We start from the raw sequence: 20,236 nt of genomic DNA on the forward strand, positions 1-20,236 counted from the left end.
CAAATGAGGCAGGCGGGACAAGGATTTTGATTGGTCAGGGTTCAAACTGTGTTTCAAAGCCTTAAAGTGCCCGCTCTGAATTGTGATAATCTAAACCTTTTAGCAACATTCTTTTATGGCATGTGAGAGTTATTTTAGCAGCCATGCCTAAAATGTTACATTTGATTAAATGTAAATTCATTAGGGTTCATTAGTAGCTCAAAGTATTTTACAATAAAGTGAAGAAACAACTAAAAATAAAAACAGACTTATTAAAACGGGTGCAAATAGTGCAAGATAAAACCAAGCAATACAATTCATAATAAACGAAAGAGGCAGCAAATAGCAAGAACAGGTATACTAACAAAACTCACATAAGTAAAAGATAGAAATGAAACGTAGAAACACATAAGAACAACAAAATGTGTAACAGATAAGAAAGCTTGCTTAGGAAGCGTGACAGCTGATTAATAACCTTTCATTTGCCATTTTCAAATTCTGACAGAGCTTGCATCTCCTGTGGCCATAGGTATGGAATTCCATATTTCTGGAGCATAGGTAAAAAATAGAAAGACGTTGTGTGCTCATGTGTTATGATACAGTAAATGGTTGAATCCTTAGATATGTGAAATAACATTCTGGATGTTAACAGATATGTAATTCCTGTGAACAGTGAACGCAGTATGTTATAACTAATTTAGTCATTGCCTTATTCCTTTGTATATGGCAAGTTTTCAATTGAAAAGTAGTAAAGAAAAGCTTCTCAGGTCATTTAGCACTGCCATCTACTGGCGATAGTAAATTCTGCAGCAGATCAACATACACTGACCTCCAAACATTAGTCAGATTAGTTGTTCATAATATAATATAATAATACCTTCAGTGGGCCTACAATGGAATATTCATGTATTTAATTCATTTCTTCACCTTCAGATTATTATTTTTTTTTTTTTTTGTAACAGAATAAAATTGAAATGGACTTTACTGATGTGGGGTTTTCAAAGAGACAAGGTTGGACTACTGGCCACTCCCGAGGCTCCAGAGTCCTGAGATTATACAACTCTCGAAAATATCAAAACATTAATGGAGGAGGGGGCTATATTCTAGACCTGTTGTTAGGCTTCTGTTAATATGTACCCTTATACTGAAGTCTATGCTTTATTATGAAATGACTGGAGCGTGCCCAATAAAGTGAAGCACTTCCACTCCTGCATGTGTTATTCCTCCGTGAAACCAGGATATCGCTGCCCGGTTATTCAACCCTTAATGGTGGCAACCCTAACACCTGTAATGTGTTTAGTGATGATCATTTCAGTGCAGTTTGTGCTGCTGCTGAAATGCCAGTAATTCATATCGGGATTGAGACGCTATCGCTCCTCTCAAGAGGAGGAAGCTTGGATGTTTCACTTTCCAGCGAGAGGAGGGAACACTATTGGATTCACGGACTGAAAACCCTGTCACCTAAATAGATTAAACATTTTTACCTTTGTTTCATTGTTGTTCAAAAACAATAATGAATCTGATGCACACACACATGTACGTGTTTATTCTGTTTGGATAGTAAGCAAGGAGCTGCAGTTCACCGCAGTGAAACCTCACCAGGCTTTATAGAGTTAATATTTTGCTGGCTGGAGCTCTTGCTGGAGAGCCAATAGGAAGCTTCTATTTGAATCCCCTCATTAGCATGTGTGTCCAGAAGTGCCACTAGTAAGCTAGTCGGCATTTTGGCTGCCACTAGCTTACTAGTAAGCCCTTTAAGCCTAACTAGTTTGCTAGTAAGGTCACAAAACACTGCAACTAGTAAACTTGTGCCCATTTCAAGCCCACTAGCTTACTAGTAAACATTTTGCACCCTCCTAGTTTGCTAGTAAGGTGCAAAATAGGTGTTTACTAGTAAACTAGTGTTTTTTTTTGACCCTACTAGTTTACTAGTACACATTTTGCACCTTACTAGTTTGCTAGTAAGGTCAAAATAGGCTTTTTACTTGTAAACTAGTGGTTTTTTTGGCTGCACTAGTTTACTAGTGTGCATTTGGGCTCCCACTAGTTTACTAGTGCAGAAAATTGGAGGCCACTAGTTTACTAGTAAGCTGAATCCATGTTTGACTAGCTTACATGTCAGAGCTTTTACAGCTCACTAGTAAGCTAGTAACACTTTCAGCATTACTAGTTCGGTCCAAAGGGCCACTAGTGCAGCAAAAAGCCCACTAGTAGAGACTTTGGCTCTACTAGTGCGGCATACAGTGTTACTAGTAAGGTTTCTGTTTAACTAGTTGAACAAAAGTGCCACTAGTTGCTGAAAAAGAGTGACTAGTAAGATTTTTTGTTCAACTAGTTCAGTAAAATACCGAACTAGTGCGACCAAATGTCCAACTAGTGCTGACAGTGACCAAACTAGTGGAGGGGACTGAAACTTGATATCAAGGATATGGAATAAATACTCAATCGGCTTGCCATAGTATGACTGAGGTGAGGAGTATTCAGCTGCAGCATGCAACTTCACCACTAGATGTCACTAAATTCTACAGACTGAACCTTTACATCTTGATTTGATTGTGTTTGAATGAAGTGGCCACACTCAGGGGCTGCACACATTCACTTCAGCTACACTATCTTTTTACTTTGCCCTTGAACAATTGAAGGATAGTTTTAACTTTTCAAAGGTGACATAGAAAAACATAATTATGTGAGTTGCCAATTAATAAAATTCCAAGCAAACAGTTCCTGTTGATGCATGAAATCTGCATTTACCCTGACTCACCAGCAGGTGGCTCTAGAGCTCAACCTCATCTATATTAGTTTGTAGAACATCTCAGATACAGAACTGTACAAATTGTAATCCTGGATCAACACAACACATTTTAAACTCAACAGAAACTTGATAAATATTCATATTTGTAATAAGGGAGCAAAACACGTCAATAAATACTCCTTAAAAAGTACTCAAACACTAAACATATATTTGTAATACATTCCTGTAAAATACTCAAGGATGTAAATCTGAATTTCATATTTATAATAGTATCAACTGACCAAATGTACCTATTATTATTATAATTATTAGAAGAAGAAATTCAGTGACCCAACCAGCCAATCATGTCTTTATTTATATCCTATTGCATAAATCAGGAAGAAAATTGATATAAATAGAAACAAATGAATGTTTAAAAGAAAACTTATTAAAAACTAAAAAAGTAAAATCCCTGTTGGTGGAGTTTCCGGTCGTCCCTGTGCGTCCTGTGCGCGTGCACCTGTGCCAGCTGTGTCCCGGGTTCACACCTGGATCGGGTTACAGCTGCGCAGGGAGGCGGAGCAGCTGGAGAATCACTGCGCTAGGTCAGTGCGCAGCTATGACTCCATGTCTGGAGCTGGAGCCATAAGGAGACAAACACCGAGACCCGCTCGAGTCCAGGAGGAACCGTGTGAGCGCAGATCCACGTCCACTCGAGTCCGGGACCAGAGGAGGGAACCAGACTCGGGACTTTTCTGAGGTAAGACACTTTCACATTCGCTCTGTTTGCAGCGTCAGCGACGGATTTCACAATCTGACGTGATTCTTCACGAGGAAATACCTTTTAACTTCTCTTGTTTATCACCAGTGCTTCGATAGTTCTCTGCTCCAGATGTTGTCAAAACACTTATTTCTTTTCTCCGGATTTCTCGTCTCTTACCACGGGTCCCTCGGTCACTGAGCGAGAGGGGGAGCTCCGTCTCTCTCTCTAATGAAAGTCAGATGTTACCTTCCTGTGCCCGGCGGCTCTCACTGTCCCTGTCCCAGTACACACACAGACACACACACACACACACACACACACACAGCAGCTGGACACTGACAGACAGATGTGCAGCACCCTTCACCTGTAGCTCAGATCAGACACTTACAGCCCCTAAGAACCAGGGTCTATGAGAACTGACCTTCCACAGGGACCTGGAGGATTGTGTCTGTTATCTGATTTAACTTGTGTGTTTATGTTTTTCTAGGGGCCATATTGTTGGATATTTATACCATTGTCAGAGGCCATACAGATGTGGGCCACTCAGACAATGACTTGGCACTTCTGGTCAAATTCGAAGTAGACAAGAGCCTAAAGTGGCCCAAATATCCCTGAGCAATCGTAGGCCTCTTCTGAGCCAACATGTTGAGCTCCAGGTGTCAGCTGGATGTGAACCTCATGTGGCCCTAATGGTAAATATGGCTCATATAGCACAGAACAAACAGGGGCCACCTTTGGTTGACTTGTGGTATTGCTATGGCCTATGTGTGGCTCAGATTTGGCAAACAGTCCATGTGGTATGTGGGCCGGATCGGGGCCAAAACACTTCTGATTTCTTGGGGATATTATTTTAAAATGTAATGGCGGTGATTTTAAGTGCAGCTGTGTGGATTTCAAAGAAGAAAACGAATCCATTATGACATTTGTAGTTATGCAACGTTTCTCCCACCAGAACCGGATTCAGTGCTCTGCTCTAGGCCTCAGTCTAAACCAGCTGGACGGCATTGTTTTCTATTTTATATGTTGGAACCTGCTATTTAAAAAAGTGATTACACTGCCACCGGTATCTCTGCTTGGAGCGATAACAGCAGTGCAAGTACACACATGTATGTACACAGACTTCTGAGGTATTTGTCATCTCTGGGTAATTCTGGCCCGGCCCTAATCTCTTTGCACCTCAGCATGAGTGTGACAGAAAATGCCTGTTATGTGGTGCAGCTCTGAGAGATTCCTGAAGGCTGCAGAGAGCAGTGGTTCTGAGGAGGGCCGCGCTCGAAGCCTCCAGCAACGTGAACTCAAAGACAAACCAATGGAAGTTGTAGTTAAGGATTAGTTGTTATCGTCTGAGACAAACTCTTGATCCGTGCTCTCATTGTCTGGCAGAGGCCGACTCTTGTCCTCCGCTGCAGGAGCTCAGTGGAGCTGCATTGTGTGAGGTTGTTGTCTTTGGCTGTAACAGTCGCTGTCGGGAATAGAATGTGCTGAATGTGTAGGTAGAGAGCTCGAGCAGTTCAATGAATAACCAGGTCAGAGGCGTGGCTGTGGGTGGAGGGTTTGTGTTTGAGGAGTTCACAGTTCTACTGGAAGACAGAGGCGTTGACTGATGTGAGGTATTTGTGGAAGGTCATGTGTCAGCGTGGAACTCATCACTCCGCAGGCACATTCGACTCAGCAGCTCACGAAGCTGAGAACTATGTGAGTGCAGCTCACTGCTCCGTGGCCTCAGCTTTAACACCGGTGAGACCTGATGTGCTGGGGAGGAACGTCTCTCTGTGACACTGGTGGCAGAAGAGGAAAGTATTATACGTACAAGCCATGGTTATGGACTTTTACTTCTAAAGTCTCTTCTCTGTGTGCAGAGAGATGTGCTTCATCCAAAAAACATAAATAAAAAACAAATGTTTATTTTGCAGATGCTTCCTGATACCTTCATTTAACCAAGTCTAGTCAGAAAACTAGATCCTGTTCATTTGCACATTAGTAACATGTGAAGTTTTATAACCTGTGAGACTTGAGGCCTCTTTCTGGGATGGGGGTGGCAGAAGCCAGAGAGGAAAGTGATACATGTACGAGGCCATGGTTATGGACTTTTACTTTTGAAGTTTCTACTCTGTGTGCAGATAGATGTGCCTCATTCAAAAAACATAAATAAAAAACAAATGTTTATTTTGCAGGTTCTTCCCGATACCTTCATTTAACCAAGTCTAGTCTGAAAACTAGATCCTGTTCATTTGCACATGAATAACCTGTGAAACTTGAGGCCTCTTTCTGTAAGGGGGGGGGGGGGGGGGGGGCAGGTGACACAGACTCCGGATGTTTAACGCAGTGGGAGCACATAACTCCACCTGCATTTGCACAATCGACTTCGGCCCTAATCTACACTTACAACCCAGAAACATATGCAGCTTGTTTCAAACTCTTCCCAGGACATGAGATAGTGAAAAAAACAAGGTAAACATTGGACTGCAGCCATTAAAATTTCCTTGTGTGATCTATATCCACCAGCGGTACATCATTTAATTTGTATTGTCTGCAGTCTGACAAACAGCCAGAGGACTTCATGTAAATAAACCACAAAGAAATGCGTTTCTCTCTGTTATGGTTTGATTTGAATCACTCAGTCACACCGGCCAAGTTCCTCTGCCAAGAGCGAGCCGACACAAAGAGCTGCAGGAAGGATATGAAAGACTGGAGCCACGACTGTGAAACAGGAGAGGGAGGAAATGAGTGGACGCCCCGATAGAAATACAGAGTTCACCAGAAGAGAATCGGTCAGATGTGTAATCATGAATTGTTGGTGCAGGATATAAAAGGAGAGGGAGTGAAGGTTGCTTGGGAAACACCCTGAAAGTCTTTAACGCTAAATGATTATTGTCTTCAACCCTTTAATCTGCTTCTCACTTGGACTCCACACTGTCCAACAAAGTTTCTGTGTTGGAAAGTTTTTAGCGGAGAGCCCCAGAAGTTTTTTAGAATAGCGTCATGGGTTCGCCTCGAGTCTTTCATCCTGACGTTACCACTCGAGGAAGCTAATTGCAGCGTGTTAAAACAGCAGAAGCAGCTGAGAAGAGGAACTGGAGAGAAAATGAATATGTGGTTTTCCTCGAAACGTTTCATGAGAGAGTGACCTCAGCGCGGCCGCAGGTCAGCGGGCCCGGAGCAGCGGGCCGAGCCCCGGCCGCGACCACAAGCCGTCAGTCCACCTTCAAATTTCAGATGATTAATGTTTCTGTTTCAAGACGAAAGCCCAGAATAAAAACACATAGGAGGTTATGGGCTTTTAACTTTATAGTCTAATCCGTGTGTGTGCACTTTGACGGGCTCGTCCAAAAACAGTAAATACATAAAAAAAAACAAACATAAACACATGCTGCTCTATACTTTTCCTCCTGAAACTTTCATTTAGCAAAGTCTCGTCTGGTGAAGGAAACTAGTTTCGCTCAGTTTATTTTCACAGTAGTAAAACATGCAGATAAAAAAAGCAAATACAGACTTTTACCTGATGTGTTATCTGCTGTTTCCACTGCAGGTGTAATATTTCGAAACTATTCTATATGTGCACAGAGTTTGGGTTTTTGAAAAGCTCAGATTCAAAACATGCATCTGATCTAGAAAACGACTTTACATTAGTTTATTTGCACAGTGGTAAAATATCCAAACAAAGACAAACTATTTAAAAAGTGTCTCACTTAGAAAATCACCAAATAACCACAAGGAAAATATGAAGACATAATCTAGAATAAAGTAATAATGACAAAATTACTTTGGAAATGAGGTCAAACTATTGGTCCATTTTTAAACTTGTGCATTTTAAAATTAAAATGTTTTTAAATTGACAAATAAAACTAATGTTTTTCATTAGATGCCTATCATGCGATGTTATTTATTGGGTTTTAATGGAGACATCCCTCCTCAAAGTTTTGTGTAGATCTGTTCAGTTGTTTGGATCTAATCTTACAAATAAACAAACAAGCAAACCAACAGACAGCCAGAGGTGAAGAGATAATCCCGTCATAATAGGTAATAAATAACCTCTAATTGTTTTAATGGCCTCTAACTGCTCAGTAAAAAGCACAGTAAAGGTCATTACAGAGAAAACTATGTGGAGAGTTATAAGAGGAGGGATGGAGGGGGCGGGGGGGAAGGGGTTGTTGTTCGGCCTGAGTGCTCAACCAGACCCTTGTGAGTCAGTGAGAGTGAAATGTTTTGTGTGTCTGAGATAAGCGTCCCAGACTGTTTGAGAGAGGAGCGGCGAGGAATGTGAGTCTGTCACCAGCCATGACCGAGACGTGACGAGTCCCCGGGACAGAGCAGCAGCAGAGACACAGGGAGAGAGGACGAGTTATCATCCGACCCGCTGGAGTCTGTTGACCTTACATAGCACGTGTTCTCCCCCCCCCGGCCTGGCTAAAGGTCAGCTGGTGTTGGCTCATCCAGTGAACGAGCTGGATGTTTGGGAATCGGTTGAGGTTCAAGTTCAGCTTGAGTAGAAACACGCCCGATGTGTCAGGACTAATGACAAACTGGGTTTAACGAAGCTTCTCCTCTTTGCTGTTTGAGTTCAAGTTTACACAAAAGAATTCAAAAAACCCTCCAGCTTTTTATACTGAAATGTTTGATGTGGTCTCACAAAAAGTCAAATAATCATAAAACTATTTTAGCACTTGTCTTGACAATGTGCAATAGAAGTAAAAACTGAAATCTAAAATCCTGACAAGGACCTTTGCCACATAAAAGATAAAGCAGTAAAAATGAGTACAACAAAATGACACAGTATTAATAAGTGTAACTAATCCAAACTGTCCGATTTAGATTTTTTATTAAGTTTTAAGAACACATTTGACCTTTTAACTTTTTTATATCCATATTGTTTTAAGAGTCTCTTTTAACTAGGTGAAGTATTTTAGTCCTTTTAGTCACTGGACACTTTGATTTTAAATGTTATTGTGCAAAAGTTGTTTATATAACGATTTGAAAGCCCCGTTGACAGGACTTGTTAGAAGAAGCAGGTAAATCCATCAATCTGGGACAAACTAATGATATGATGTGGTTCAAGAGAAGCCGCAGTGTGAGACCCGGCTGCTGAATCCTCACCCCTGACTTCCCTCTCTGTCCGTCTGTGTAACTCCATGTGCAGGACAGGATTAGTCAAACATGGGAGGGACAGTAAACGGTGACAGGTGTGATAATCCTCTTATTATCTTATAATCATTAGCACCAACATGCACATATTTACAATTTAATGTCAATAACATGTTGTTTACTTTGTGCAGAAGTACAAGAGGGACAAGGAGAGCGTGAAGTAAAGGTCTAATACAATACAGTTCTACAAAGAGAATAACATCAATTAAATTCTAATTTTTATGAAGAAGATGCCAGAGAAAAAATTATTTTTAACATTTCCCCTCTAATTAATAATCAAACTGGAAATTAAACTTGCTTCAATATGACAAAATACGACAAAATGTTGTCATATGAAATAAAACCCGACAATTCGACGCAGCCTTTTATTTCCTCAATATTTGACCTCTGAGTTCTGTTTCTACTCTTAGACGTAGATCACAGATTCAATTTTTTTGCTCTCCTTTATTTATTTAGTATATAAACATTTATTTATCTATTATTAAAAAAATATTATATTGGCGTTATAGCTGTTATTGAGAGGACAGTGCACGGTGGAAATGAGGAGAGAGAAAGGACCGGGTCGGAATCGAACCGACGGTCGCTCCACAACAACTCAAGACTCTATTTCTATTTATTTACAGCGTTGTAGTTTCACAGTGGTTTGCACTGTTGCTTCACAGGAAGACGGTTGTGAATTAGGACTAATTATTGTCCAGGTATTATACAACAAGTGATTAGGCGTTGAATTACAGCTCTGATGTCTGGAGTGTGATACCTGAGTATCTGTGTATCGCACCTGTCTGTCTGAAACCAGCTTTTAACCAGACCAGTCATATGTGAAGTTAACTGGAACACCTGGTTTCACAGATTATACGTGGCTGAGTCAGCGGGCTCTTTCCAGTGAGCCCAGAGGACGGCCTTGTCCTCCACTGTTTGCTCTCAAGTGTTGCCAAAGTTAAGCATGAGGAAGCCGAGGCTTGTTTAGACACGAAGGTTATGTGTTCAGCAGTCGTTGGCTCTGTGTCAGAGCGCCGGAGGGGAGGAGAGAGCCGGGAGCCTGAAGAGATACGTCTGATCTGCCCCGAAGCCAGTCACCGCTTTAGTCAGATGGAATGGGAGGAACCCGGAGAGCAGAGCTTGCTCAATCAAATCTTTGTGCTGCGGCGGAATCAGAGCCAAGTGGTTGGACGTGTCTGTGCCAGGCGCACACACACACATCTCACAGGCCTGTAGAAACATTCTTGGCTGAGGGTGGTGTGAGACTTTTCTCCCTAAAAGCTGTGGTGGTTTTTCTCTTCCAGGAGCAGCGCGGTGCCGCCTCGCAGCCATGAGTTCTCAGGCGGGCTTTGGAAGCAGCATGCTGTGTGAGTTGTCCTGGATTTGTTTGGGCTCAGCTTCTATTCGGTCACGTCTAAGTAATACCCTGCGCTAAGTGTCCGTGCTGCTGCTCTGCTTTGTTTCCAGTCCAGACCATCAACGATGACCTGAATGCATCGCTGGCCACGGCCGACGAGTTGTCCCAGGAGTTCAGCTCCCTGATGAGACAGGCCTCCACCAGCAACAACAACACAAATTCGGGCCCTCAGGTACACACACACACACACACACACACACACATATTGAAACCCATTCACACATAAACACCCTGAGTGCTGGTTTCTCCCTTTAGCTGTTTGCAGTGTGGTATTTGAAGTGTGTGAACGGCCTCACCTGCTCCTGGGATTTACTTTTGAGGGTTTTCTCCTTCATTATTGATTGAAAGCTGAAATGTGTTCCTGAGGTTTACCTTATGGTATATTCTATGCAGCCGAGAGGTTCGATGATGTTGTAGAAGTTGTTGCTGATGAAGGAAGGACTCCGAGGACCCAGTACTTTCAGAATAACAAAGTTTATTACAAGAAATTACAGATCGGGACGGGCATCTAGAAACCCGGAGATACACAAGCCAAAAGTGAGATCTGACGTGCGGGACTCTTACACACATTTATATAGGGAGGTTGGTTCCGCCCATGACTTCAGGTAAAACACATCCCACATGGGATTTCTGACTAAAGAAGGACATGTTTTTGTGTCTGAAGATGAAGACACATTGGTCAAGAACATTCCTTCTGCACCCATCCATTAGCTGGTCAGAGATAATTCCCTAGGTCAAAGGTCATCCCAAAAAGGTAGAGAGCAAATAAGATGAACATCTGGAGGACTCTCTGAGAATTTCCGAGAGTCAAGAGGGCAGGCATCATAAATGTAAGCCTGTCATTGTGTTTTAAGCACATACCAACATGATCTACTCTAACGAATATACACGACAACCTCAAGTCAAATATAAACACTGCGCTAAAACCAACAGTAATTTTCACACCAGACACAATGTGTGTGGTTGACAAAGTGACATCTTGAAGCTTTGATGGTAGAAGAAGTAGAAGAAGAACTTCCTCCTCTATCCAGCCTGATGTGAAGCTTCTTTGTCGATCTATTGAGTATATTTGACTTTTAGTTTACTTTTTGAAACTTCAAGGACATGAAGTTTGAAGCTAGGATCAAGCAACGGCCGACACAGCTCCTGTTGATGAATGAATGAACTAGATGCTTTCAGCTTGGACTTCAGTGAAAAATCGATGATCTTGGTTCGAGCTGCTGCAGCCGTTCGTCAAACTGTCTCATCCCGACACACGTCCTTTCTCTGCTCTCTTTTTTCTCCATGTCACGTCTGCTAACATGGAGGAGGTGGGGTTTAGGACCAGCCATCTTTGTGTCCATTCCCGATCACTTTCTGACAGATTTATAACATCTCCCCCGCAGGTCAGCATCACAGTCACCAGAGATCGGCCTGAGTCCAACAGCTCCACCGGCAGCAGTAATGGCAGCTCCTCGGACTACGTCTTCTCCAGCAATACAAATAAAAACACAACGTCCCCCCCGGTCTTCTCCCACAATCCTCTCTCGTCCCACATGGAGTCCAGCTCTTCAGTCTCTCGATCTGGAACTGACAGCTACTCCTACAGGCCAGCGAGCCGCAGCCCTTCGCCTCACTCGCCGAGGCGTGAATCCCCCGTTCGTTACGACAGGAGCCCGCGGGGGTCGGTCAGTTACGCAGAGATGAGCCCCCCGCCGAGCCGGGCAGCCGCACCTGTGGACCAGTCCTCCCACCATGGCTCAGGCCGCCCCTCCACCAAGCTGTTGAGCCCCCACAGCCAGAGCGCCCGCCTGTCCCCTCGGCGGGACAGGAGCCCGTCTCCTCTGGCCTTCAGGCCAACGTCCAGCACGCTGCCTCGGAATTTTAATTATAGACAAACTGGTAAGTATCTGCAGTATAAACAGGTTGGCTACTGGTTTTTTCCCTGTTTGTTTTAGAGTTAATTTTAAAATGTTCTGAAGGTTCTTCTGAGCCTGGCCCCGGGTTCTATCGCTGGTCTTTGAATTCATTTTTTACTTCTGCGCAGATTTGCGATCTTCGAAAGTCTGGCAAGCTGCTTATGAAAGAATAAAAAGGATAAAGTTAAGAGAGAGCTTTAGAAACAAAACCAGATTAGTGTTGAACGTTTAAGGTTCAGATGTGATTAAGCATTTACTCCTGGATATGTGAAGTTTTGTGAAGTTTTGTGAAGAGTTCCTTTTCCAGAGAAAGGATTGAGGTCAGTGATCATTAATGACCCTCCAGCTATGTGATGTCACAAACCGGTCTGGAAGCAGACTTGTGACGTAACTTAACTTTGGCAAAAACAAAAATAAATGTTCTTCTAGAGAAACGATATAGTTGTTCAGCCAGTTTGTTCAAAAGTACAAAGAAAACACGGCTTAGTTAGTGTTCCCCGGCCAACGCCACTGGAAGAATTTAGTCACTCTTTGAGTTTAATGTCACTGCTCTGTCAGAGATTCCTCGGCTCTAAGGATCAAAAGTCTAATCAAACAACTCTCTCGCTCCCTCTCTCTCTCTCTCCCTCCCCCTCTCCCTCTCTCTCTCCCTCTCCCTCTCTCTCTCAGAGGAGGGTGTGCAGCGGCAGAAGAGTCCCGGCCAGTGGAACGAGACAGATCTCGACATGTCCTACGAGAAAAAACCTCACCACACCTATGACAGTTGGTTGACTTTTCTACTTCTCTGCTTTTATTTTGCACGTCAGGTCGTGGCATTAGTCAACACTTTCCTGTTTTTTACACTTTCCTGTTGCAGAGACAGAGTGGCTGCGGCCGTCTGTGCCAAACAGCGGCTGGAGAGAGACCAACCTCGATGGGCCTCCTCCATCGCCAAGCCCCAAAAAGGTGGGTGGTGTTAGCGGAGAGAGAGAGAGACGTGTCTAATTTCACGTCCAGCCAGACAACATAATTATCCCCTTTGGAACACTGTTTCTTTCCACCTGATGAAAGTCAGGGCCCTATAATTATTTCGGCTCAAAGTACTCGCCTGTTAGAAGTTGACAAATAGCTGCTCAATTGTTAATAAAAACGATGAGACCGCAACTTATAATAAATCTGTCAGCTGCAACAAAGAAATGAGCCAGTAGAGCTGCAGAATTTGGCTTAACTATAACAGACCCTTCACATTACATCTGATTCTCTATCATCTTTCTCTTCCAGGATCCTCGTTCTCCATCACAACACTTTCCCCACAATTCTCTTCCCCGTAAAACCCGTGTGACAGTACCTCCAGATGTGTCGTCCCCAGTCCACTCCCCTTACTTCCCTCAGCCCATCGCCTCCAGGATCTCTATCCCCCCGACCAACACAGAGAAGCGTCAGCGCCGGCCCATCCCTCTCTCCGTCCTCATGCGTCTCCAGAACCCGCACTGGGGAGGGCTGGCAACCTGCGGAGGACAAGAGGACATGACACCTTACCAGCCAGCACCGGCCTTCCCGAGGGAGGTCTTCCGCCAACCGGGGCCTCCACCACCTCCTCTGCTGAGGCAGCCGGCCATGTACAGCGATGGTAAAACACGTCTGCACACACAGTTCACAGGATGTTTGTTCAGGGAACTCTCCGATACTAACGTGGTGAGTTGTCCCTGTGTGCAGTGCTGAACCCTGGGGATATAGACGCGGAGTTAGAGAGGCTGGATTACATTCATCACCTGCCTGCGATCCAGGAGAAGCCCATCGTGCCAGGAGTTGAGCAGGGCGAGGTGCGGCCCCCGCGGCCCCTGAGCCCCACCAGGCTGCAGCCAGTGGTGGCCCCCGAGGCCCAGAGCCAGGTGATGCATGACCCGGCGGCGGTCCTCCTTCTCCGGGCGGAGATCCCCCGGGCGCTGAAGAGACGGGGCTCCGTGGACCAGTCGCAGCCGCTGCAGAGGGCGTCCCATTATCAGCCGAACCAGTACAAGAACCTCATCGACAAACTGTTTCGCAGGCGGGAAATGCGCCGGAAGGGGGAGCACGCCAGCACCGACACCAGCAGCTCCTCCGAGGGAGAGGAGGCCGCTCAGCCTCCTGCACCTTTACCTCAGACCTCCACTGTGATTCCTACCGACTTCAGTGTAAGACATGAGATCACAGTGAGATGATGATGATGAGAATAATCTGTTATTCCCTCAGAAAGTGTCAAGGACCAAAGGATTAAACAATGGGATCTATAGATTAGATGTTTTATTATGCTTTTGATTTATTGCAAAGAGACATTTGTTGTTAATCAATGTTCACATGTTAGTAAAGCTTCCTTTTTTTGTCCCTTCAGAGCTACCGTTCCATTTTGCGTCGCTCCAATCGGGAGCGTAAAAAGATCGGGAACCGAGCTCGGCTCAGTCCACTGGTCCTGCTGCTGGACGGAGCGCTGGTGGGAGAACTGGAGACGGTGCAGAGAGCAGTGCAGGAGGTGTGTGTGTGTGTGTGTGTGGATGTGTGTTTGTGTGAGAGTGTGTGTGTGTGTGTGTGTACCTTATTCTGTATACTGTTTATTTTCCAACTCCTAATAGTACTACTTCACTGCAGTTAGTATTGCTCCTACACCACGACTACTACTCACATATTAAGAGTTAAAGTACACCTAAAAATGAAAAAGCATAACACCAATAAGTATTTTATGTATAGTATCCATTGTAGTAGTAGTAAAAAAGTAAATACAAATAATATTTTTAAGTAAAATTGAGACCTCTGATTTAGTAAGTGAAGCTAAATCATAAAGCACACATTATTAAAAAATGTATTTTATTTCACAAACATTATAATAAAGACGATAATAATATTATTAATGTCCAGTACTATCATCTTAAATCAACAGCTTCCATAAAAACATTTTTATACTGTTAAAACTCAAGTCTGTTTGAGGGTGTTGTGGATATTGGACTTTATGAGGCGTTTAATATATTCATATTTAACTATCTTACACTTGACCTGATGGAGCTGCTCTGTGGACGATGTGTTTGATCTGTAGATGAACGACCCGAGCCAGCCGAACGACGAGGGCATCACCGCCCTGCACAATGCGATCTGTGGAGGCCACTACAACGTGGTGGACTTCCTGGTTCGCATCGGAGCCAACGTCAGCGCACCGGACAGCCACGGATGGTAAACATCTACCTGTTCATGCTCTCTCATCGGTTCTGGTCTGCAGAAGGTTTTGTACAAAAGAAACGCTGATTGAAACTCTATCATTTCTTTCTGCGGCTGTGCATTAATTCATTAAATGTGTGACGTGTGTGCTGGAGACTTTGTTTCTCTGTGCCTTCGTGGATTCAAGATTCAAGATTCAAGATTCAAGATTTTTATTATCAAATGCACAACAATAACATTAAGCAGACGCTGGCAGTGAAATGCTTGAGTGACAGGCTCTCTTCTAGCAATGCTCAAGTAATTACAACCTATAAAATAAAATAGAATATCAAAATTTAAAATAGAAAATAAAGCATATATATCTAAATATATGTATAAACAGCTGAAGAAGAAATAAAACAACAATAGTGCAATTATTTGTAAATATGCAAAATATGCCACGGTGCTGGTTTGGTGGAGTTATTGCAGTTCAGAGGAGTTTAAAGGTCTTATGGCCTGGGGGATGAAACTGTCTCTGAGCCTGGTGGTGCCGGCCCGGATGCTGCAGCAGGCAAAAATGTTTATGGCTGGGGTGAAAGAGGTCTTTAATAATCTGACTGCCCTTCTTCCTGCACCGCTGGGTGTAGAGGTCCTCTATGGATGGAGGCGCCGTCCTGGTGATGTGCTGGGCGGACTTCACCACCCTCTGTAGAGCCTCACGGTTCAGGGTGGAGCAGCTGCCATACCAGGCGGTGATGCAGCCAGTCAGGATGCTCTCTATTGTGCACCTGTAGAAATTGCCAGGCCAGGTCTCTCGTTCCAGGTTTGCCAAGATGAAGGTTTTTTGCTCGTGGCACTGTTAAAGGTTAGAAGCTAACGTTTGACCCTGGATGTCTGAACCCGCAGGACGCCACTGCACTGCGCCGCGTCCTGCAACGACCGGCCCCTGTGTGAGTTCCTGGTGAGGAACGGAGCGGCGGTCATGGCCATGACGGAGAGCGACGGCGCCATCGCCTCCCAGAAGTGTGATCCCTATGCTGTCGGGTTTGACGAGTGTGAGAGCTTCCTGAAGGGTGAGGCGAATACACTCACACGAGAACTGTCACACACACACAGACACACACCCTATGACACTACGGCACTGACACAATTGATGGTAGAATGAATCATTGGATGACACAATGAAAGTCTTTCATCACTCATTCACATAGTGATGATGCAAAACAAATTTTTCCCGAATTGTCTCTTTAAAATGACTCCAGAACATATGAGACCTCTTTACCTACTGATAGAGCTTATTTACTTTGAAAGGATTGAAGGAGTGAAGTGACCCCAAACAAGACCAGATGTGACTTTCAAAATAAAACAGGAAACAAGACAACAAACATGATGAGTGACAAAAAAAGTAACTCAACTAAATGTAGGGATGTGCTTCCATCTAAAAGACATAAAAAGATGTAAGAATGGAAATCACACATGCAGTAAACAATGCAAAACACAAACATTTGCCAACTCCCTACACACAACCCAGAATAATGACCCACCAGCCCCACATGTTTCTGCAGTATTACACAGATTGATGACTCTTGTGTGTGTGACCTCAGGTGTGGAGGAGGCCATGGGGACGGAGAACAGCGGGGTGCTGTACGCTCTGTGGAGCTACCCGGCTCAGGCGGCCGACGAGCTGAGCTTCAGGGACGGGGACATGGTGACGATCCTGAAGAAGCCAGAGGGGCCGGGCTGGTGGTGGGCGTCGCTCTGTGGCCGCGAGGGATTCGTTCCCTACAACTACTTTGGGGTGAGATATAAAGAACTTTAATCCTGACCATCTTACCACGTTGAATTTCATAATGTTCATCAACACGAGTGTAACGTTCCTCTCTTTGTATTTTTGCAGCTTTTTCCAAAGGTGCGACCTAAGTCTCTGTGCTGAGCGACGTCCTGATGCCCCCCCCCCCCCCCCCTCCTCCTCATCACGTTATAGTGCAGAGGACTGTGTGTTACAGCTTCACACTGTTGTCTGAAAGGATTGTGTGTGTGTGTGTGTGTGTGTCTGTGTCTGTGTGTGTGATGACGGGAAGGCTCCGACCTGCTGCTGGGAATAAGAACTGTTTGTGATCCGTCACCGGAGGAGAGTTGAAGGAGGAAGCGTCAGTATCAACGTTGACCTGAATCTGAACAGAGGACGTCTCGGTGCTGGTTCTGGATTTATTTTGTCCTCTCCTACTCCTTTACATTACAGATCACATACACACAGAGTATTGTCTCTCACTCACACACCGTTCACATACTTCGCAGTGCCACACTGGAAGAGCTGGGAGTCGCACCACCGAGTTCCCAATAGGTGGTTCGACCCTCTCTTCCTCCTGAGCCACAGCTGCGTACTTCCCTTGTGTAGTATGTCCGTGTGGCGTGTGCGTGTTCTTCTCGTGTCTGCACGGGCACATTTATTTTAGGATTATTAATGGTAAATGGGTTGTAATCATATAGAGCTTTTCCAGTCAGATCAACCAGAGGAACGTCAGAAGAAATGTTGGGGGTTCAGTATTTTGCCCAAAGACACTTCGGTATGTAGCCTGGAGATGCAGGGGATCGAACCGCCGACCCGGTTAGTGGACGACCCTCTCTGCCTCCTGACGGGATGATAATGGGTGAAGTTCGAGGAGTTGAACGTGGCTGTAAAACTTTAAACCTTTTTAAATCAGTAGCTTTTGTTTTGCTTCTTCTTCTTCACTTCAGTTCTTCTCACACTACACTGCAGGCTGTTTGCATTTAATGCTGCCTATGAGTGTGTGTTTTTAATGATGAAGAATGAAACTGACTATTTTGAAGAAGCTGTTTTTTGTCTGACCAGTGAATAATTCATGTTGAGGGGACTAAAGTGTCTTGAGTGTGTGCACATCCGAGTGAAACTCCAGATGTAGAGGATTTATCTGTGGCTCAAAAGGGCCTCGTGGAGTTATGTGCTCTGCTGAGTGACAGTTTATATGTTATCAGTGTTCAGTGTTACACTCATCACGTGCACTTGACCTTTAACCCCTCACCAGATACACGAAGGGACCAAATCTGACTCGATACACAAATGAGTTTCATGCATTTTGGTTCCTTTGAAAATGTTTTAAAGTTTTACTTTGCATAGCAGAATTATGCAGCAACTGGATTTTACGGAGGCAGCACATGAGGAAGAAGCTTCTTTGTTTTGGTGCCTGGTTTAGATTAATGGGTTTATTCATGATTTTCTTTTCTTTTTCAACTTTCCGTAACATTGTGGAATGTTGGGGTGTTTTTTTTTACATTCCCACTGGGAGAATAATTTATGGATCTCGATGAAAAAATAATCAACATGTTTAGAGGACTGATATTTACGTGTATAAGCATAAATCTAGTGACTTTAAATGTGGTTACAGGACTGTCGTGCCTTGTATGAGCTGAGTGACAATATGATTGTGTTTGTTTTTGGAGATAAAACTGCGAAACGTCCTCTCCTGACCAGCAGATGACACTGTACAATCAAATATGAATCTAGTACCAGCACAGAATTTACATTTTACAACACAACCAGCGATTGTAAACTAATACACAGTGAAACATTTACCAGAAGCTGTTTGTGTCGTTCCTCTGTGTCACGTCAAGTCTTTTTTTATTATTATCCCTTGAAGTTATTTGTATTCTCCCCCTCCTCTTCTATTCCACTGAGCTGCCTGCTGTGATTCTTAATGAATCAATTAGCTTCACTATTATGCATAAGCTTAATTAATAAAATGAAAAAAATAAACACACATGATTAATATTTTTATTAAATTACGATCTGCTGTCTATCTCCAACCCCCTGATATCAAGAAGAGTCCCAGAGGAAGATTAGCGTTGACGCTGTGTGAAGTCCTTTGATCCCCTTTAATGTTTTATTTTATTATTATTTTAATGTTATGTGGATTAAAATAACAAATGACGACACCCACACGCTCAGTTCACTCACAGACACTGGCAGGGGAGCGGTTGTGTGTTGAGGAGCGGCTGCAGATTCCCTGGTGAATAATTCAGGTGGGTTAAGTGAACAGAACTCCCGGCTGTCCACGATGTGATGCTCAGCTGAAACGGATCTGCTCCTCCTGAGCTGAGGAGAAGAGGTAAAAACATTCACGTCAGGTCTGATCCTTATCCAAGAAGCATTTTATATTTCTTAATCCAAGTCAACAACTCAGGCGAGGAGGTGTGACTGTGTGCTGTCATTCACCAGGTTCCTCAGATGAAGGAGATGAGTCACTGCAGCAGGTTGAAGCAACAATTCAACCTGTCGCAAGCTTTTTCCTTTTTTTTCTTGGAAAGTAACTCTGTGGTTTCAGCTGAGGAAAAATAAATCAGTGCTGTCCAACAAGGGGGTCAGGGATAAATCTGTGGGGGGGTCAGAAGATTTATAAAAAGATAAAAGAGATTAGGGGAGAAAAACATATTTGTGTTTTTTGCAGATTATGTTCCCGAGTGGCACGGTGGTACAGTGGTACAGTGGTACAGTGGTTAGGTTCTGGGGCCTTTCTGTTTGATCCCAGAACACGTCCATGTTGGGGTTGGGTTAATTGGAAACTGTACAGACTGGAGGTGGAACGTGGAAGGTTGTTCATCTTTGTCGATCCGGTTATTTTGAACTCTGACTTATTATTTTATTGCGACACACTGGAGTAATAACCTCCTTCAAACCTCTGTTGACTGAGACGATGTGAAAGGAAACTGGATTTACTTGATTCAGTTGAATAATTTTATTATTATAGTAATAACACTTATAAAAGTTATAATAATTATCTTAATTATATCTATTAAATCTATTAAGTCTTCATCTACTCCCCAAATTACACAAGAAACAGCAGCTATTTAACGTTTAGTAAGAAAGAAGAATAGAACCTTATTACATTATCTTAAATATCTAAAAATATTACTACATAATCACAGGTATAACATTCTGTGTCATTAATACACATCTGATATTTGGGTTAGAGAGCCATAAAAAGTTTTGGAACAACAACTTTTCACGACTTATGTTGTTTTTGAATATTTGCTGCATGAAAACACTCATTGCCCCAAACAGAGTATTCAATTTGATTATGTGAAAAGAAGGTGATTTGACAGACGAGAATGAATCCCGACAGGAAGTGGGAACAAAGCTGCTGGTTTATATTTCATTATTCTGC

The 20,236-nt window shown here is 43.6% G+C and overlaps 1 protein-coding gene across 2 annotated transcripts; it reads left to right on the forward strand.

Moving 5' to 3' along the window:
- Positions 1-3,270: 3,270 nt before the first annotated feature.
- On the forward strand, positions 3,271-18,647 carry ppp1r13l (protein phosphatase 1, regulatory subunit 13 like). Of its 2 annotated transcripts, XM_053422685.1 has the most exons (13): positions 3,271-3,470; positions 9,899-9,961; positions 10,062-10,183; positions 11,397-11,892; positions 12,579-12,671; positions 12,766-12,854; positions 13,170-13,518; positions 13,605-14,062; positions 14,260-14,397; positions 14,956-15,089; positions 15,960-16,126; positions 16,658-16,851; positions 16,951-18,647. In XM_053422685.1, the coding sequence occupies exons 2-13, from the start codon at positions 9,925-9,927 to the stop codon at positions 16,984-16,986; spliced, it is 2,313 nt and encodes a 770-aa protein (XP_053278660.1). In that variant the 5' UTR covers positions 3,271-3,470; positions 9,899-9,924; the 3' UTR covers positions 16,987-18,647. The 2 variants fall into 2 exon arrangements, with proteins under 2 accessions (XP_053278660.1, XP_053278659.1); XM_053422684.1 differs by lacking the exons at positions 16,658-16,851; positions 16,951-18,647 and having other exon boundaries at positions 9,465-9,961; positions 14,956-16,007.
- Positions 18,648-20,236: the final 1,589 nt, after the last annotated feature.

The sequence above is a fragment of the Pleuronectes platessa genome, chromosome 5, assembly GCF_947347685.1.
Source record: "Pleuronectes platessa chromosome 5, fPlePla1.1, whole genome shotgun sequence".
Classification (NCBI taxonomy): Eukaryota; Metazoa; Chordata; class Actinopteri; order Pleuronectiformes; family Pleuronectidae; genus Pleuronectes; species Pleuronectes platessa.

Excerpts from the sequence above, each read along its gene's own strand:
- ppp1r13l (XM_053422685.1), top strand. The coding sequence starts at position 9,925 with ATGAGTTCTCAGGCGGGCTTTGGAAGCAGCATGCTGT. Across the intron at positions 13,519-13,604 it reads GCCGGCCATGTACAGCGATG|TGCTGAACCCTGGGGATATA; the intron begins GTAAAACACGTC and ends CCCTGTGTGCAG. Across the intron at positions 16,852-16,950 it reads TTCCCTACAACTACTTTGGG|CTTTTTCCAAAGGTGCGACC; the intron begins GTGAGATATAAA and ends GTATTTTTGCAG.